Source organism: Grampus griseus, assembly GCF_964374135.1.
Source record: "Grampus griseus genome assembly, chromosome: 21".
Taxonomy (NCBI): domain Eukaryota; kingdom Metazoa; phylum Chordata; class Mammalia; order Artiodactyla; family Delphinidae; genus Grampus; species Grampus griseus.
The window spans coordinates 34690730-34711633 of record NC_139015.1 but is presented as its reverse complement, the minus strand read 5'-3'; the positions used below and the strand labels follow the sequence as shown (position 1 = coordinate 34711633).

The window sequence follows — 20904 nt, the reverse complement described above, 5'->3', positions numbered from 1 at the left end:
CATCTCCTTACAAAAGCTGATCTTCTGTCAGAGTAACTCAGATGCTCCATGAGAAAAGCAGGTGCTAGTTAAGCCCAAGTCACACTAGTCATTAACCAGGCTCTACTGTGAACAAGTCCTGGGTGCCACTTTGATTCCTGTTTAACAGCGCTAATCTTATAATTGCAAAAATTCTGACAATTGAAAAGTGAAGGGATCAGGAGGTTGTCCATTGTTGCAGCTAAGGAAGGTGGCTCCCCACCTGCTGAACCCTTGGCCCGGTCCACAACAGCTACACTACAGAGCTTTGGACCACAAGGCTGAGAATGCCCTGTGAACTTGGCCTTAAAAAAGCTTAACAAGGAAAAATGCCAAAGAATCAAATTCCAGTGGCCACTAACTAAACCCAAGAAAGTGTTCAAAGTAAGACAATGGAGAAACTTCTTTAAGGTCAATTTTCTTCCAATTGTCTATGATTAGGGATAAAGGCAGAGAAGAGGTGCAGCTCGAGGCCAAAGCAAGCCCTGCCCTACCTAAGAATGTCTTCCCCGGCTCTTTCTGTGCTGGAAGGACAACAGGCCAGGGCTGGCAGGAGGCTCCTTCCCTGCTGGGTATGTAAACCCCTCTCCAGCCTCAGGGGTTCTGTGCTTTGGCCACAGGGTGAAACACAAACACAAGAGACCAACCCTAGACTGGCCTTGGAGAGCCAGCCAATTTTTCTCTCCCAGAATTAACTCCCTCACGTCACTTCTGACCAGGAAACACTCATCTTTGGAATGAGGATCACAGCCGGAGAAGCAAAGACGGTCCTGCACAGGTGCTCTCCATCCTCTTTACGCAAGAGCAACAGAAAAGGTTCACATGGTCCAGGACTGCAGTCCCCCAGACGACTCTCCACACGAGGTAATTAAAATGTGCAGAAGTGTTGCTTGGTTTAATCAGGCATTACTAAGAGTCAGCAAATGATATCTGTAAAAAGCATACTTCAAATAATGTCTATGGCTGGCAATAAAATAAAGACTCTTGCATGCTAGTAATTAGGTTTCGATTGCTAACAAGGAAATCCTGACCCCTCCCTGTAAATGTCAACATGTGAGGTGGGGGAACACACTCTGAGACACTTTGGTTCCGGTTCCACACACGGCTGCTTCTATGGACAATTCGGCAACAAGACCGTCACCAAGGTATTTTGATGACTCTCAAGATTTTCTATACTAAAAATTAATATTAGGTGTATTTCTGCAAAGAGGAATAATAACTTATTAGATGGAGAGAGATCGCAAGGCTCCTAGTACTAAGGGATGGGTGAGGGATGGGGGGCAGTACCTTCAGAAGGGAAGGAGGGGGCTCCCCTGTACCGTGAACTGGGTGGCAGGCGTGGAGGAACTGTGAAGGGGAAGGTCTTCAGTCATGTCTCCTGACTAGACACCACGGGAAAGAAATGATCACAAAGGAGACCCTGGTTGGCTATGGGCAAGGCTCTCAGGATCCTGTCACAGAAGGGGCCTTGTCTCCTACAGGATAAGCTCTTGGCCTGCAAGGAGCACTGGCACCAGACAGTCCAGAGGCCTCAAGGGGAGGTGTTCTCAGCCCATCCCCTAACGATGGCAGTCTGGGATCATGGCTCACAAAATAACCGTTGCAGTTGTTTTTCAAGATAAACTATGGGAATGCAGTATATACCACAGCTTCAAAAGTGCCCTTCTCATCTGTCTCTCTATTAGCATATCCAGAAGTTCTTGGAGATAGCATTAGTGAGTCACACAGTGAGCACAACGCCGTCGTGGTGCTGATGTTCACTGGGCATTTCAGAGCTGCTCGAGTGTCTAAACACTGCAGCAAGGTACCATTCCATGTCTGGTACAGACTCTAAGTGACACACACGGAGACATTCGACATACACAGACACACACATACTGGGAGCACACACATTCAAGCCAGTCAGGGATGTTGATTCTTCTTTAGTTATTGAAGCTCAGAGATGATATGGTCTAGGTACCTCTCTCCCCTCTGCTTAGGATAAAGATCTAGGCAGAAAGCACACACACTGATGATTCAGATTCTAGGAAGAAAGACTATTCCCTTGTAGAAACCTTGGATTCAGTCAGAAGCTACAAAGAAAGAATCAGGTACATGGGCCATGTTGGTAACTACCCTGTTTGTTTCTAGGTCTTGAAACAAATTTAGTCACTGCCTTTACCTAATAAACAAGATAGAGGGTTAGAGGGAGTTTTTCAAATGTGTGGCAAAAACACCACAAAGCAAAGCAGCTACAGCCTTACGGAGGGGTTTCTCCTTTCTGGGCACCAGCAAGTAGGGGCATTTCTACAGCTGAAGGAAGGGCATGTTAATAAATAGTCCTGTATAAATGCTGGTGCATCAGAACAAAATACCACTAGAAAGTACCATGGTTCAGGAGCAGGTTTTCTCTAATTCCCTGGAGCCATGCTACCCACACAGAGTCCCTGAGCCTCTAGTCACACAGCACCTTAACTAGTAAACCAAGTAGAAAAGAGCAAATCTCTGTGGGAGAGAAAAGAACATTCGAAGTGATTCCATTCACTCTGAACTTGTGGAGATTCTAGGTTTAAGGATCACAGAGTTTTCAGGTTCCAAAATCAGAAAGTTCTAACTCACAGTGGGCTCAATTTTCACTCCTTTCTTCTCCTCAGTAAGAGAATGTTCTGTTTATCACCCTGAATTTCAAAGGGACTGTCCCTGGAATAAGCTTATGACTGCTCTGAGCAGATACAAAGAAATGATTTAGAATCAAGGGTTTATTTTAGGGTGAAGCGGCTTCACAGAGACAGAGACAAGAACAGACTAAGGGACTCTGTGTTTGTCACCAGGAGATTCCTCAGTTTTCCAGCCATAATTCCTTCAGATTTTATTCCTTTCAGATTTATTGTAAAGAATCAACATTCTATTGCCAAACAACTATAGGGAAAAACAACTTTTTCCTTCCTTATTTTTCTTTATTAAGGAAAGAATGAAAGGGGCTCCATTTTGATATTATTTTGTTAGGAAGACCCCAAATTCTTACAACCAGGAGACAACACCATGCCTATATATATAAAAGAACCTAATTCCCGGATGGCAGGGTATCCACCACAGATGGCTCTGGATTCCTTGTCTAGACCCTGTGGGAGTGGGGTAACAACTTCCTGCAGATCAAAAACACATCTCGCTGCTGCAGCCCTCAAGAGTCCATTGTTGCCACCATCCTTTAGAAAACAAAATGAACTTGGGGCCACCTTGCCTCAGCCTTCAAAAGATGCCACTTCCTCCTTCCTTGCTTGGCTGAAATGGAATCTACACTTCAAGCGAGCTAACGTGCTTCTTAAATTCCCCAGGCCTGAGGTCCTTGCCCCCCTCTACCCCCACCAGCAGGGCCGGACTCAACACTAAGCACTCAGATGCATGAGGCCTCACAGGGGAGTGGCACCTCCCGTGAGTGTAACTCTTAACTGAACTTCTGCGAGCGCGAGAGCTGGATTCTACCTCTGTGACTGGGCAAGATTTCACATGAAAAGGCTTATATTAACTCTGGCTAGAATTTTCTAAACTACAAAGTTTGTCCAGTTAAGTGTTTCACAATAGATTAAATCTTTAACCTTTATAAAAAGTGTTAACAGCTGATTTGAGAACACACAAAACAACTGAGCAGAGTGCAAATGAGAGAACCCTGAGGGAGAAGCGATACATAATCCATTCTGAAATCATGATCCCCTCCCCTCACAAAAGGTGCATTAGTTATCAGGTAGCAGAAATCATCAAAGCAAAGAAATCAAGAGCAAAGAGACAATCTGTACAGAAACTAACAAAAATATACAATAGGAAAGGTTACTAATGCACCATTTAGTCACAGACTTTGTTTTAAATATATTCACGGATTCACCAGAAAGATCTTGAAAAACTCTATTTTGCTCCACGACCAGCACTTCCTGGCCGCAGATGGATTCTAAGTGACTTTTTGCTTAATGCCTGGAGTTTCAGGTCGGTGGTCTTTCCTTTCCGACACGTTTCTCTTGACCTTGGCGGTGACTGGAGATGCATCTGGGTTCAGCGAGGGGCTGGAGTGCGACTTCTTCAGGCCCGCGGCGCCCCCTCCACCGCTGCTACTCAGCAGCTCCAGGCCCCCCTCTTTCAGAAGGCGGACATACATCTCATAGCGGGTTTTCTGCAGGGAGTCAGAGAAGAGGGGTCAGTATACTGTCACAGGCACACGGCGCAAGGCGCCAGCGAGCTCACTTCCCGAAGGGCAGGGCTGGCACCTCAGGAGGCTGACTGATGGTTTCATCGATTCGGTAAGACATAAAGATAGAATGTGAGTTCTCCTTCATTCTGCATTCTGCAGGAATGGCTATGAGATGGAGGAAGCCTGCTCCTGAACACTCAGCACAAGAAAGTGTGAGTTGGAAGAGCTGCGGCCTCCGGTTTTGGGGACCAGATGGCTCTCAGGCTCAGGCCTGCAGCCACTGGGGCCGCCCCACAAGGCCGTGGCCAAGGCCTCCCCTGAACCTGGCTGGGGTGCGGTTCTTTACTCCCAACCTGAGGAAGCAGTTGGTGGTGAACCTGTACTCCTGTCCCCTACGGGACCACTGACACTTCCTCGAAGCTGCTCTGGGTTTCCTGCTACGGCTTTTCTGCTAGGATTACCAACTTCTCAGAGTGCTATGGTTTCTTGCAGAACTTCAAATTATCCCCTGATGCTGTTCTTTATTCCACACATTTTTTCATCAACTGTTCATTGAGTGTCTACTATGTTTTGAATGGCTCCTTGATTTTCTTGTCTCTGGGTATCTTTTTCTAAGAATAATTGAGAAGAACACTGCAGAGATTTTTTTTCTCTAACCTTTACTGGTGCTGCTTTTCTTTTCTTAAGTTTGTATCTGAGTCACTATATAGAGCTATTGTGTACATAGTGCAAATTACAGAAGGGTCGCAGATTCTCGATTTGATAGATTCTAGTCAAAATAAGTCTCTCCTCATACTGCTTCAACACATGAAGGATCTGTAGAAGGCCTAAAGTATTTTCTTTCTCAGCAAAAGAACAGCTCAGTTATAAATTGTCCCAACAAAGGCAGCAAAGTCTTTCATAACTCTAAGTCTTTTAGGGATTTTTCTGGTCAAATTGAGATTTTATATATCTGTTTTAAATTAATAATTATGAAGGTGAAGCTACTTGAAGCTACTCTTTCAAGTTGTTTTGTTCAAAAGTAGGGAAAAGCTGCTAGTCATTAAGCTTGCTCTGGGTTTGGTCAGTAGCCATGTTGAGGTGCCAAGCTTTGGTTGATGATGATTACATTATGGTGTGCCCACAGGCTAACTTGAGGGCATTAACACAAGAATCATATACAATTGGTACGTTATTATCCCTGTTTTACAGTAAAGGAAATAGAGGCAGAGATAAGTCCAAGACAGTAAAGAAGTGAAGCTGGGATATGGACTCTAGAACCCATACTCTTAAGCTGCATTTCCTTCCTGGGTATGAAAATATATGCAGGAATGTGTATTTTAGGATGACAACTCTGAGAGACTCTGTAGGTTTGGCCAATCAAAAGCCATTTTCAACCCCCCTCTCCTCCTATGTCCCTCCCACTGTTGATAAAACCAAATACTTACTTTCCCAGACACTCTTGCAGCTAAGATGGGCTGTGTGATATTTTGGCCACTGAGATATAAGGAGAACTCTCCTGGGGGACTTCTGCGAAAGCGATTTTGCTTTCTGATGAAAGGGGCAGGTTGAGAGGAGAAGCCACTGGTGCCAGCCCCTCACTCTTATTCCTTCCTTGACATGGATGTGATTCCTAAAGCTGTAACCCTGTGAAATGAGGCAGCAGGCGTGAAGGCAAAAGGACAGCATGCTAGGCCTGAGGGGAAATGGAAAGACAGAAAGAGCCCGGGTTCTTGATGACACAATGAGCTGGATCCAACTCTCAAAGCCCTTACTGCCTCTGACCGTCTTGTTAAGTATGAATAATAAATACCCTTTGGGGTTAAGCCACTGTTAATCAGGTAATGGTTTTTTCCACCACATTTTTTCCTTCTAGTTTCTTTTGAGATATAATTGACACACAGCACTGTATAAGTTTAAGGTATACAGCATAGTGATTTGATTTATATACATCATGAAAGAATGATCACAAAATGTTTAGTGAACATCCATCATTTCATATAGATACAAAACTAAAGAAATCGAAAAATTTGTTTTTTCCTTGTGATGAGAACTCAGGATTTACTCTCCTAATGACTTTCACACATAACATACAGCAGTGCTAATTATATTTATCATGTGTTTCATTACACCCCTACTACTTATTTATCTTATAACTGGCTGTTTGTACCTTTTGACTGCCTTCATCCAATTTCCCCCTCCCAACTGGCAGCCAGAAATCTATTCTCTTTTTCTATGAGTCTGTTTATTCGTTTATTTCTTTTTGATGTATAATTGACCTACAACACTATGTTAGTTCCTATTACACAACATAGTGATTCAACATTTCTATACATTTCAAAATGATCACCATGATAAGTCTAGTTACCAACTGTCACCACTCAAAGATATCACATAGTTACTGGCTATATTCCCCATACCCTTGACTCATTTATTTTGCAACTGGAAGTCTGTGTCTCTTGACCTCCCTCACCTATTTCTCTCCCCACCCTACACCTCTCCCCTCTGGCAACCACCTGTTTGTTCTCTGTATCTATGACTCTGTTTCTGTTGTTACGTTTGTTCATCTGTTTTGTTTTTAATAGATTACATGTATAAGTGAAATCATATTGTATTTGTCTTTCTCTGACTTATTTCACGAAGCATAACACCCTCTAGGTCCATTCATGTTGTCACAAATGGTAAGATTTCATTCTTTTTTATGACTGAGTGGTATTCAATTGTATATATACCACATCTTCTTTATCCACTCATCTATTGGTGGACACTTATGCTGCTTCCATATCTTGGCAATTGTAAATAATACTGCTATGAACATTGGGTACATTATCTTTTTGAATTAGTGTCTTCATTTTCTTTGGATATATACACAGAAGGGGAATTGCTGATCACATGGTAGTTCTGTTTTTAGTTTTTTGAAGGACTGCCATACTGTTTTCCACAGTGGCTGCACCAATTTTATTTTTAACTGAAGTAGAGTTGACTTACAATGTTGTGTTAGTTTCAGGTGTATAGCAAAGTGATTCAGTTTTATATAAATCTGAAAAAGAATATATATATTCTTTTATAGGTTATTGCAAGATATTGGATATAGTTCCCTGTGCTATTACACAGTAGGTCCTTGTTTATCTATTTTATATATAGTAGTGTGTATCTGTTAAACCCAAACTCCTAATTTATCCCTCCCCGCTGGCTACACCAATTTACAATCCCACCAACACTGTAGGGGGGTTCCCTTCTCTCCACAGTCTCGCCAACATTTGTTATTTGTGTTCTTTTTGATGATAGCCATTCTGACAGGTGTGAGGTGATATCTCACTGTGGTTTCGATTTGCATTTCCCTGATGATTAGCAATGTTGAGCACCTTTTCTTGTGCCTCAAGTACTGTTAATTGCAGATGAAAGCATCACTAATTGATACACATTCCAATTTTAGTATAGAAGTAACAAAGGAATAAAATATTAATCTTTTCTCAGAAAGCTATTAATACATAAGGGTTTAATAAGGGCATATGCTAATAAAAATATGTCATAAGTATTACACAGTAGTCTATGCATCAGTGAAATCTAAAGTCATGTTCATTCTAGCAATTTAGAGACTTAATCTGTCTCTAAACTGCCTTGGTGGCAAGAATAAAATGCAGGAAAGAACTGTATTATAATATGAATAAGGTTTAGTAAAATGATCTAAAGACAGTTTAAAAATACATTCAGAAAATCAATGTAAGGCATACTATTTCACAAAACTAGGGCATTTATACAATAAGAGGGATACGAAGGACAATTTTTTGAGATGACTTGAAAGAGGACAAAAGAAGAAAAGGTGACTGGGCCATTTTCTACTAGCTTTTGAAGAAACTGACATTATTGGGAAAATTCACCAAAACATGCATAAATTAAAGCAATTTCATCCACTCATTTTACAGCTCTAGCTGCAAATCTGTTGCCCCCATAAATTACATCTGTGTGTCAATCAACAAACAAAAGGCAGAGCACAGAGGAGTGGCAGTACATGAATCATCAGATGAGAAGAAAAGGCAAAGCAAAGCAAAGGGTGAAAGGGGGCCGGCAACCAGGACTGCTCAGATGTTGAGAGAAATAAGGAAAAAAATAATGTGGGTTTGTTTAGGAACTTCCAATGGCTGTGCTCTATTTCTGAGTTAAAAGGGCTTACAGGGACACAGGCTACTAAACCCAGTAATACAGCTTTGCTTTCTACCATTCTCTGTGGCCAAGCCAAATTCCTCTTTAAAATATTTTAGGAAAACTTATCTTTAATCTCAGGACTCTTCAGTACTACTGGAAGGACTGTGATCTACGTTCTTCTGGGATTACAGACTCACCAAATTTGTAAACCTCTATCCAGAGGCTTTGGGGCCAAAAAAAGATTGCCTCTGAGCAAAGACAGGCAGCTCTGAATGCAGCCCGAGGAGTGAAGGGTTAGGACTGCCTGCAAAATTCTTCTCCAAGACCTCTCCTGACTTCTCCCCTCTGGGGTGGCAAAGTCAGACTTCTTCCTAACAATGCAACCATGTGCCATCTTTGGGAGGGTTTATTTCCTTTTTTCCTTTCAGAGAAGACATGACTCTTTTTTCTAAGACCAATCCTGAAATTTTTTTTAGGTTAGAGCTGGTGTTTAGGGAAAAGCAGAGCAACAGCAGGAAGTGTACCTCTCAATCACTTTTTAACCTGATGTGCCGGTTTAGAGCCTGAGGGTCATGTTCCAATGGTCAATCTCAGCCAAAGAAGCTGGTAGAGGACAGAGCAGCAAACACTGTTTGCTGCTTCCCTAGCAGCCTCCTCTTGCAGCTGACGGAGTTGTGCTTTTCACTGAGGGTGTCATGTTCTAGCCTAACCCCAGGACAGGAATCGTGGTCTAACATTGCCAGTCAATGTTGCAGCCCTGTGACCTAGACCTGGCCAGTGACATGTAAGGAGAGCCGACTAGGGTACTTCCATGGAAGCAGTTTTTGGTGCTCTGATAAAAGTTGGGAGATGAAATGTTCGGAGCTATGGCAGGCACTTTGAAACCATGAAACGATAAGCATGAAAACAAAAAAGCCAATGTGCTAAGGATAGCAAATCAGAAGTTTAGAAAGATCATATATCTTTGGTGGCAACTCTCAAGCAGCCAGTGACCATCTACTTCAAGTTTTCTTAGATGAGATAAAGAATGTTTATACTGTTTAAAAACTTAGTCAAGTTTTCTATTATTTGCAGACTAATAAAATGGTCAACACTCAGCTTGGACTCACTCATAGAAACAACATCCCAATTGACTGACAAGGGCTTAATTTCCAAAATAGACGAACAGTTCATAAAACTCAATAACAAAAAAAACAAATAACTCAATCAAAAAATGGGCACAAGACCTAAATAGACATTTCTCCAAAGAAGACAGACAGATGGCCAAGAGGCACGTGAAAAGATGCCCAACATCGCTAATTATTAGAGAAGTGCAAATTAAAACTACAATGAGATACCACCTCATACCGGTCAGAATAGCCATCATCAAAAAGTCTACAAATAATAAATGCTAGAAAGGGTGTGGAGAAAAGGGAACCCTCCTACACTGTTGTGAGAATGTAAATTGGTGCAACCACTATAGAAAACAGTATGACAGTTCCTTAAAAAACTAAAAATAGAATTACCATATGACACAGCAATCCCACTACCAGGCAAATACCCAGAGAAAACCATAATTCAAAAAGACACACGCTGGGGAGGGGGAAGGGTGAGCTGTGACAGGGTGGGGGAGAGTCATGGACATATACACACTAACAAACGTAGTAAGGTAGATAGCTAGTGGGAAGCAGCCGCATGGCACAGGGATATTGGCTCGGTGCTTTGTGACAGCCTGGAGGGGTGGGATAGGGAGGGTGGGAGGGAGGGAGACGCAAGAGGGAAGACATATGGGATCATGTGTATATGTATAGCTGATTCACTTTGTTATAAAACAGAAACTAACACACCATTGTAAAGCAATTATACCCCAATAAAGATGTTAAAAAAAAAAAAAAAGACACATGCACCACAATGTTCAATACAGCACTATTTACAATAGCCAAAACATGGAAGCAACCTAAGTGTCCATCAACAGAATGGATACAAAAGATATGGGGTACACACACACACACACACACACACACACACACACACACACGGTATCATTTATATGTGGGATCTAACATATGATACAAATGAATTTATTTACAAAACAGAAGCAGACTGACAAGACACAGAGAACAAACTTTTGGTTACCAAAGGGGAAAGGGGGAGGGGATACATTAGGAGTTTGGGATTAGCAAATATTATATATAACTACTATATATAAAATAGATAAACAACAAGGACCTACTTTATAGCACAGGGAACTATATTCAATATTCTATAGTAAACCATAATGGAAAAGAATATGAAAGAGAATATATATTTATAACTGAATTACATTGCTGTATACCAGAAACTAATGCAACATCAACTGTACTTCAATAAAAAACAGTATCTCAATTGAGCTGTACGTGCACTTCCTGTCATAATTTTATTTAGCAAAAGATATACTTAATTAATAGGCTTTGGTATAACATAGTTTTGTTGGGTTTTCTCTGAATATTCAACAAATTATTGATGGATGTTATTCCACTCTAAGCCATACTGTGGTCACATAATAAGTATTAAATCCATTGACTATTTTATTATTTTAATAGTTTTATACCAGTTGTTTGGTCGCCATGGGTGCTAGAGTACAGTTCTCTTGGTCCTCCCCTATAAGCCTACAACACGTAGGATATCAAGATTGTAAGAGTTAGCCAACAAATTGTCCTACAGCAGTTTCTGGATCTGGGTAATGATTAGTTAGTATACTAGTATTTACTAGGGAGCAGCCTGGAGATACTTCTAAAATCCTGAGGAAGGAAATTTGACAATAAAAACTTTGCTCCTTGATCCTTCTTTCTCCCATATCCCACATCCATCTGTCCCTCCATCTTCAGAATAAATTCAGAAGAACACCATTTCTCTCTGCTGCCACCACTTCCAGTCTGGACCAAGCACCATCACCTTGTGCCTGGATAACTGCGATAGCTGCCTCTCTGGCCCCCTGCTCCCTCTCTGCCCCCCATGCATACACTTCTAGAAAGAGAGTCATGGGCTAAACTGTAAGAGTGTGTCATCTGCTCAAAATGCTCCAATGGCTTCTCATCCTTAAAAATCCTTCCAAACCCCAAATCCATACACTGGCCTAGGAAACCCCCATCAGTGCCACCCCCCACCCCCCAGTCTGGTGTCTTACTGTTCCCCCCGGGCATGCTGTGTGCCAGTCATCCTGCCTCCTGGCTGTCCTTGAACATAGCAGACACACTCCTGGCTCTAGACCTCTAGTACCTGCTGCTCTCTCTGCCCAAGAAGCATGGCCCCAGGAGCCTACAGGGCATATTCCCTGGCCTCCGTCACCCCTTTCAGTCTTCACTCAAATGTCTCCTTTATGCAGAGGCCTTCGCTGGTCATCCAGACCTAAAACTGCCACACCTGCTCTTCGCACTGGACACTGCATTATTTTTCTCCTTAGCATTCTCACCATGAGCCTTAGAGTTTGCTTATGAAACAATCTTGTCTATCTTCCCCCTGCCAATCCTAGAATGCAATCACATGGGGGCAAGGACTTGGCTTTTGTTTGTTAATATATCCCCAGCACAGAGAACACAGAGTATACACTAAGTAAACATTTGATGAGTGTATAAATGGAAGGAAGGAATAAATGAGAAAATAAATGTCTCATGTCTAATAGAAAACATATTTTGAACTCTTAATGTGGCAAATTCTAGAAAAATAAAACCATGGATATAGATGCAGAGGTAGATGCCCGATGAGCCCCTCCGTCAGTAGCCTCTAGGGAATGCTTTTTCACCTCCAGTGTTCCCCATTCCCATGTTTTCTACAAAAATGCTATGGTCTGACCCTAAGTGGCACCACTCAGCAAAGACTTATCTATGCCCCCCACATCCAGACCACGGCTGTCAAGACGCCACCCGCACAAACCCTGCAGAGTGCACTGAGGCTGCGTACTTAAGACTGGGGCTCTCTCTCTACAGAGAAAGAAAAGTAGTTTATATCATACTTTTGAGGTTCATAAAACAGAGACATATTTTCTGAGCGTCTCTTATGTAGTAGTACATGAAGACCAAATTTTATTACCCACTTAGAGCTTTAAAAAAAAAAGTGAAAAACTGGACTTTTGGAGTGTGGAGTGTGGTGGTTCTTCATTTGTTAGTGACTAGATCTCATTCTGACATGAAGGGCAGCCTCTAAATTTACCTTCTAACAAAAGCATCCATTAAAAAGATAAGAGTTTGTCAATGGTCATTTATATGTGAATTCCTTTGCCTGATGACTCTTGCATGTGACTTATATGTAACGCACCAGGATCACATTTACCCTTGGGTAAATACTTCAACACTCACCTAAGATTCTAAGCTCTGTGGGTCAGAGTAGCAGCCTCATCAATATTAACATGGGAAGGAAACTGCTGCTGACACTCAACAAGTAAATAATAACAATATGGAGGTTTTACACTTTTGCTCTGCCAATAATGTTCATAACCAGATAGTAAAAAGGGAAGAAGAAACAGCAAAAAACCATGAATGTTTTAATTAATATAATTCATGCCACAAAGTAACCACTGTGCAAGCATGAACATAGCTCCAGATCGGGCACGTTAAAGATGAGATGGGCTGCAGAACGCAAGTCTGTGGGAAGCAATGTGACAGTGAAAAGAGCAGTCTTGGGGGCAGGTGGCCACTAACTATGGCATTGATTCACTTTCCTAAATCCTTGCTAGTTTTCATTCCGTGGCCCTTCCAGGGTGTACTTTCATTAGGAAGGACAGAGGGAGCCTGAGAATGCGATGTGCTTTGGGGACAGTTACTGCCTTTGGTCACGTTATTAAAGGTCTTTTTTTTAAAAATCATTTTCACAGTTTTTCCCTTTTTAAAAAATTTATTTATTTAATTTATTTATTTTTGGCTGCGTTGGGTCTTTGTTGCTGTGCGCGGGCTTTCTATAGTGCCGAGCGGGGGCTACTCTTCGTTGCGGTGCGTGGGCTTCTCATTGCGGTGGCTCCTCTTGTTGCAGAGCATGGGCTCTAGGTGCACAGGCTTCAGTAGTTGTGGCACATAGGCTCAGTAGTTGTGGCTTGCAGGCTCTAGAGCACAGGCTCAGTAGCTGTAGTGCACGGGCTTAGTTGCTCCGTGGCATGTGGGATCTTCCCGGACCAGGGCTCAAACCCGTGTCCCTTGCATTGGCAGGCGGATTCTTAACCACTGTGCCACCAGGGAAGCCCCGTTATTAAAGGTTTTGTCGTAGTCGCTGTGGATTCATTCTCAGATCAATTCTTAAAAATTTCAGAGCTGTATGCTCAGCTTCCTTGCTCAGAGATTCTCCGACAGTATGAATAGATTCATAGCAGTATAACTGTGTGAGCTGATCCCACTATCAGAAAATTGAGATGGGATTTTACCAAATCCAAGCTCAGTGGCTACTCTCTGCAGAGAAGCATCTGAACACTGCTTTTGTGGCTTTGTCCATTCAGCAAGCTCTCTCTCTTAATTTCCTTCGTAAGATTTGCGCTTTCCATAAAACCTTCTGTGACCGCTGAGAGCCAAAGACAATTCAAATGCTTAATGGCTTCTTTTTCTCCTAAAATCAAGTTGTTTATTCACTCTGTAACCTCCTTACTACATTGTTTTGCAACGTTAATTTATTAAGTTGGTCTTTAATCACCTGTAAGAATACTTCTCAAACATGTAGGAAAAATATCCCTTTCACTAGCAGCAATGCTTACTAGGGAGGAACAAAACAATACAGTATCCAAGGCCAAGTAAGCTGTGGCTTAGGTTGAATGTTAAGTGCTAAAAAAAAAAATCCTGAGTATTGTTATTATTTGAAAAGAAGTTTAATCACATCCACATCTGATGGAGCAGTTTCTTTTTTTTGAGTATGAGTTCTGCATACCATTTTTCATTTCATTTAATATAACACTATCTCCTTTTGACCTCTGATACATGAATACAATAGTAACAGCCTAAATGAAAAGAAAACTGCAACGGCAATTCTAACTTAGCACTGCCATTTGCCTTCAGACCTCACTGCACCAGCAATCGAGTCCTGAATACACTTCCTCCTGACATTTTCCCTTCTCAGGCAGGAAGGGTAAAAGGCCAGCTTAAAATGAAAGGAGAAGAACACCAATAATGTCATGTACATAGCAAAACACTTTTTACTCCTAGATCTCTACATTGGAAAACAAAGAAACAAACCAAAACAATTAAAACAAGCCAACAAAACAAGGAGCTCTGGAAGAAACTGCTCATCTCCACTCTGCATTCTATAGGACGATGCAGAATTGACTTGCAGACTTTCTCCTTGCCCGGCTGGCTTACCCTCTGCTACCTGCTAACTTAAGAAAGCAATACATTAAAAACAGAGCTTTCTATAAGTTCTTATCTGAAAGCTATGCTAGGACTTACATTTTTAAAAGAAAATTTTAACGTTTTCTCCCTATGCCATTCCCCTATCAGGCTTCGGCATGTAATGGTAACCCACTGCCAAAATATAGCAAATACACACATTTTTAGGTTGTATAGTTTGTATTCGTGGCTTTCTGGGAAAACCTGAGGCAGTGTGAATTCTATTGTTTTATTTCAGTCTACCTTTTGGCTCGACTGCTCTCTAAATGAACTTTGTGACCTCAATTAAAAACAAAACTAAAATAAAAAGCTTACTCATAATAATAATGTAAGCAGAAGAGGTCAAAAAACTCTAATACGGACAAAAAGCACTGGGTCTGCAGAAAGCGTTTTGAGTGTGTCTTTGTCTCCATCCTGTGGTCCTGGTCTGATGCTCCTAAGGCGTCTGGTCTCTGCCCCCAGAGCTCCCACAGGCCCTTCAGGGAACAGAGAGGGCTCAATGGCCACCCCTGTCGTGCTTGTCCCTCCCAGGGCCCCCAGCTGCCAGGCCCGGGCAGGCAGATCCCCTGCAGTGCTTTTCCCTTTGCAACATCTTTGTGGAGAAGAACAGGACTTCGGTGTCAAGGAGAGCTTTCCCAATTCTGAGAGCTAATTTTTAAAACCCTGCTGCCTTTCTCACTCTTCACACTTTGTTTCTCCAGCTCTCGAAACCCTTTCTATAAACCCAGTCTGTATTAGTACCCAGATTTTTTTTCTCTTCTTAGAAATTAAACTCGAAATTCTCAATTTAAAAGTCCACAAAGCTCACTTAGAAAACAGAACACAGTTTGTTTTCTAGGTGGAAAACTCAAGAATTGTCCAGTTCCCACACCTAGCCATGGGTCAGTCCTGCAGACCTGCCATGCACCAGGCTCCTGGCTCTGGGGGCCCTGCCCAGCGTGGCCTTGCATGAGGGTTTTGACAATAGCTGAGTGTAAAATTAACGGGAAAAAGAAAATTAACTCTGGATCAATGGGATTAAAAAGTTTAATGGAAAAAAAAATTGTCCTTTGAAACACAGAGATGTGAAGTCAAGTTTCTACATACCCAAGGTAAGTAATCTGAGCTAGAGATATACTACTTATCTGGATAAGAGGCTAAATTTAACTCCTATGGGATAAAAGTTTGTCTCTCACTGAGTTTTTCCTTAGGGAACTCACATCTAAAACAAAATTTTAGTTTGTTATGACAACATTCTTATACAGGCCACACTCTTTTTTTTTTTTTTTTTTTTCCGGTACGCGGGGCTCTCACTGTCGTGGCCTCTCCCGTTGCGGACCACAGGCTCTGGACGTGCAGGCTCAGCAGCCATGGCTCTGAGCCTAGCTGCTCCACAGCATGTGGGATCTTCCTGCTCCACAGCATGTGGGATCTTCCCGGACTGGGGCATGAACCCATGTTCCCTGCATCGGCAGGCGGACTCTCAACCACTGTGCCACCAGGGAAACACCTACAGGCCACACTCTTAATCCTTGGTTTATATTTAGTTTGTGCTTCTGGCTGTACTAGGATTCCCTAAAGTCGCACACACTTTCTCTCAGAAATACGCTCCCGGGATTCTTTGTGGCAGCTGGCCTGTCACATGCACAGGTCCCAAAACGCCAGTGCCTGTCATAAGGGGACAGGTCAGTCTTTCTAGGAAATTTTAAAACTAGGATTTGAGGAAGCTTTGAAGGTAAACTACCTTCCCCACTGACTTCCCAGGACACGTCATACCTAAGATATATTGATTGCTTTTGAGCTCAAAGCAGTTTTGCACCTTCTGCAGGCCCAGTTCAAATATCTCTCTTCCATCTCACCAGTTCTGTGTCCAATTCTGAGCCTGTCTTGGTAAAGTATCTTTGACCCGTGGAGTCAGAACACTGAGCGACCAGGCCTCAGCAAGTCCCTCGCCCCCTCCAGTCTCAGGCTCCACAAGTGGCAGAATGAGGGGCAGCTATAAACTTCCCAGGACTCTCTAAGGAGGGAAGCATGACACATGGATGAAGATGCAGTGCTGGTCCGGGGAGGGGAAGGCACATGGGAAACCAGCTGTGGTTGACTCTGTCCACAAACTGGCCAAAGGCCAGACCCGGTCAGGCAGGAAACCTCCGGTTGAGGTGAGAGGCCCCAACGTGTCCCTCCTGCACATGAGCCACACCTCCAGGAGCTGTCCAGGCAGACAGGTGCTCCTGCAAGAAGTCCGTGACCGGGGGACCTGCTTCCAGCCTTCCAGTGAGGGCTGTACTGAGAAGGCTAGTACAAACATAGGATTTTTGCATATGATTTTTCCCTAATATTTCCAGAAGAACATTTCTGAAAACATTTTAAGTTTTCATTATAAGTCTCTTGAGTAATTCTGAACTAGATACACCTAAAGAAGCGCAGTAGCCTGCTCCAACAAGCCTCTGCATCTCGGAGCAGGGGCTCAAGCACACAAGCTTTTAAAACTCTTACATCAAAAGCATACAGATTCTTATGGAAAGTAGTAGGAAGAAACCTAAAGTAGTTAGACAGAGATAAAGTATTCTGGGTAAAAAGAAAAAAACAGAGTTAGCACAGGAAAGGGCGGACAGTACCAGCAGTCTGCAAAAAAACGGATGGGAGGGTCACTTACCAAAAGGTCCAAGGGAATTGCGAAGGAGGCCGCTCACACTATTTGCATGAGAATAGCTTTGTGGGGAGACTGAAGGGGCACTTCCTTCTCACAAGTCACTGTGGTGACAGCACTCACACCAGGTGGGCCTCTTCTTTACTGAATCCCCACCCAGAAGTAACAATCAAAACAGTAAACAACAGGCACCGCACAGGCAGCTAGACAGAAGCGACACCGTCCACAAACTACTGTAGAGTCCTACGGTGCACAACAGCTGCACATCTTCCATTATGCATGAAACCTGCACCCCACTTGTGACCAGGCCTCCCAGTCCCAGCTGGCTTTTAGGGAGACTGAGCAGCACAGGAGCCACTGCCTCAGGCGGCTCCTGAGCACGTGCAATGTGGCCAACTTACACTGAGATGTGCCCTAAGTGTAAAGGTATACTAAAGTTTGAAGACTTAGGAAGAAAAGAGCGTCAAATATCTTAATATTTTATAGTGATTACATGTGGAAATGATAATATTTTGGACATATTGTGTTAAGTTGAAAAATCTTATTACAATTAATTCTACCAGTTTCCTTTTATTTTTAAGTGTAGCTACTAGAAAATTTAAAATTATATATGTGGTTTGCACTATATCTCTATTGGACAGAGCTGGTCCAGATCCCCTGATATCCCCAAATTGAACTATTCTTGTTTTACGTTTAACAACACTCTTAGGGATCATCGTGAGAGTGAGTTAATCTAATAAACTATTTGCTGTTAGTATGTATCTCGCATCAAAAATAAAGAGTTGGAGGCGACCTTATAGGTTAGTTCACCCAATCCCATCTCATCTCCACAGCCAGAAACTGAGGTCCAGAGAGGATAACTAGTACCAAACACATCAAGGATGAGACTAAAGTGGCCTCCTAACTTCCAGTCCATCCCTTTTCCTAATTTTACTATTTTATAATTGCAAGTATTTTCCCGTTTCTGGCAGACAGTACATTCACCCAAAGCAGTGACTCTCCTCAGAGCAGACATTTCAGGTGTAAGGAGGGATTTAGGGACAGAGTCACTGTGGGTCCTGTGACTGGCTGTTTGTTCTGCTTCTCAATCATCTGTTTAAAATGTGATTCAAAGGATCCTGTTGCTAAGCTTCTCCTCCCTTCAGAAACGTGCACCATCTTTTACAGATGAAAATCCAGCGCTCTGCAGACCTCGCTCATTGTGTCATACAAAATGCAACTCCGAACGGCAATGCAAGACTCCTGTCTCTGTAGTTAACTGGACTTGTATGCCTGGGCAGATGCTGAACCTGTGTCTCTAGACTCTAACACTTAGTCTTCTATTAGAAAAATAAAATTCCTAAACTTCCCCAAGAATTCTATTAACCTGCCACATCTTAGCTTCTCAGATCCAGACCAGGGATCACCTCTGTGATGTTTTCTATAAAGGAGACAGTGCTGGATTCCAGGCTAGACCCTGTTACTGAGACTGAGACTCTTCTTCAAGTGAGACTGAGACTCTCGTTCAACTGAGACTCTCCCTTCGCTAGGGAGACGATGGTGATCACAGCTATCTCTGTACTTTTACAAACACGGCGACTCACAAATTAACAGCTAGATTGTCTTGTTCCAGAGATGGATTAGCTTGTGGCGGCTGGCAGTGCACTGAAATATGCCCTTGCACTGCTCCTGTGAGAGAAAAAGTGGACCGTCACATGAAAATTATTTATCTGATGTTGACAAAGACTGAGCGATCTGAGGGAGCCGGGCTAAGATCACAAGCAGAGAATCTGTTCAAAAAGAAATACATCAAACCACCACCTACCCACCGTGCAACAAATAGCCCAATGATAAAACTGAGGGCTTGCGCCCAGAAATTCATATTACGTGTGCTCCTTGATATGAGATGCTTTGAATTTCCTGAACGGTGCTGTATGGAATGTGCTCTTATTTCAAATACATCAATTTCAGAAGGAATCGCGCCATTTTACATGCCACTAAAAATTAGAAATTCAGAAAAAGATGCATCACGCCTCAAGGACGCCCTAGATTTTCTAGATTTAAAATATTCCGTCCCAAGAGATTTACATGTCTTACTAGAATGGACATTTGTTGTTTCTAAAATTGAGCTTCCAGCCATGTGGTTCGTGTGGGCCCTGCCTGCCTTAAGCCATGAGCATGTGCTACTCCAGGTCGAAATTCAGGAGTGGGCACGTGGCTGATTTCTAGCCCATTCAGCCAAGGGGACTTATTCTGCATCTGGGTAGAGCCATCAGGGACGTGGACTTCTTTTCCTGCTGGACTGGAACCTGAGAACACATGTACCTGGAAGTATCCATTTTCTAACCACAGAGAGACAGTTGATTCCAAAGCCCATGTTCAAAGATCTAAGACACAAAGCATATCCAACCGTCTGCAGCCTCTGTACAGGGATGGCAAACTGAACCGCCCCCAGGGGCCAGGCCAGCAACACAAATGTGGATGCCTGCTAGGCTTGATATACTAAGGGGTGGTGGGGAGGGCCCTGTAGGTCTTCCCTAAATGCATTCAAATCTCAATGAAAACAAATCCAGCACTGCGATGGCCAAAGAAAACATTCTGACCTTAGGTCTGCTGGCCCATGAAATGCACTGGTCTGGTGCTGCCCGCCAGGTTTGCCCTGGCTCTGCAGTGAACCCGGGAGCCTCTGTTAGCCTGCCCTCAGGAATCCCTCCCTCCTGTAAGCAAACCTCTTACAGCCCAGTCACGCTTCTCACAGGTTTGGGTTGCTATGGTCTCCCTTTCCCTACTCAGGTCTAAGAATTAATAACTTATGCCACTGAAAACATCTTAAATGTCACATGAAAAACATCCTGGATCAAACAGTATCTTCACTTTAACTGCTAAAGAGACATAAAGACAAATTTCTGGGGCCAAGTACAGTGCTAGCAAGGGCTGTTTCTTAAAGGGCCCAGGAGTATCGGGCACAGCCCTGCCTACTGTGCTTCGAGTGGCTGGAGCTTTGTAAGTTTTTATATGTGACACAAACCACCCACCTGTTCCACATCCTGATAAATTTCCTAATGTACTAGAAAGATGGAGATCAGTTAAACATTTTTAAGTGAAAAGGGAACTGAATAAAGTAGAAATAAGTTATAAGGAAGTGAGGCCATTTCTGATATTTATTTTTTGAAACTGGGAAATGATGGCAAGTTTCTTACACAGACTTATGATGCCTAACAACCCTTTCAAAACTGAGATCAGACTCCACACGAACTCTTCTAAACAAGTAACAGCCACAGCTTGGGGGAGCCAATTCAATCAAAAACAAAGCAATGCCACCCCTCCCCACCCGCTATGAATACGCAATAAAGAGAGACAGGCATGAACTTGGTCAACTAACAGCCATTCTGAGGGGAGTTTGCTGCTTACAGTAATAGTGAATATCCTTACAGGCTAAGGCTGAGATTGATGGAAGTCTCCTTGTTCTCTGTAGACTTTTTATAGACTTCAAAAACAAACAAACAAGAGAATGGACCTGAGGACACGGAGAGGGGGAAGGGTAAGCTGGGACAAAATGAGAGAGTGGCATGGACATATATACACTACCAAATGCAAAATAGATAGCTAGTGGGAAGCAGCCGCATAGCACAGGGAGATCAGCTCGGTGCTTTGTGACCACCTAGAGGGGTGGGATA

At 42.9% G+C, this 20904-nt stretch overlaps 1 protein-coding gene across 10 annotated transcripts in view; it reads right to left on the bottom strand.

The window, feature by feature from the left end:
- Positions 1–3940: 3940 nt before the first annotated feature.
- PSD3 (pleckstrin and Sec7 domain containing 3) overlaps positions 3941–20904 on the bottom strand; it is a gene marked incomplete at both ends in the record, with an annotated part of 558422 nt that continues 541458 nt past the window's right edge. For all 10 annotated transcript variants that reach the window (XM_082680187.1, XM_082680189.1, XM_082680194.1 and 7 more), the window contains one exon: positions 3941–4159. In XM_082680187.1, coding sequence (XP_082536313.1) covers positions 3941–4159 — 219 coding nt within the window. The remainder of the gene's footprint in view (positions 4160–20904) is intronic.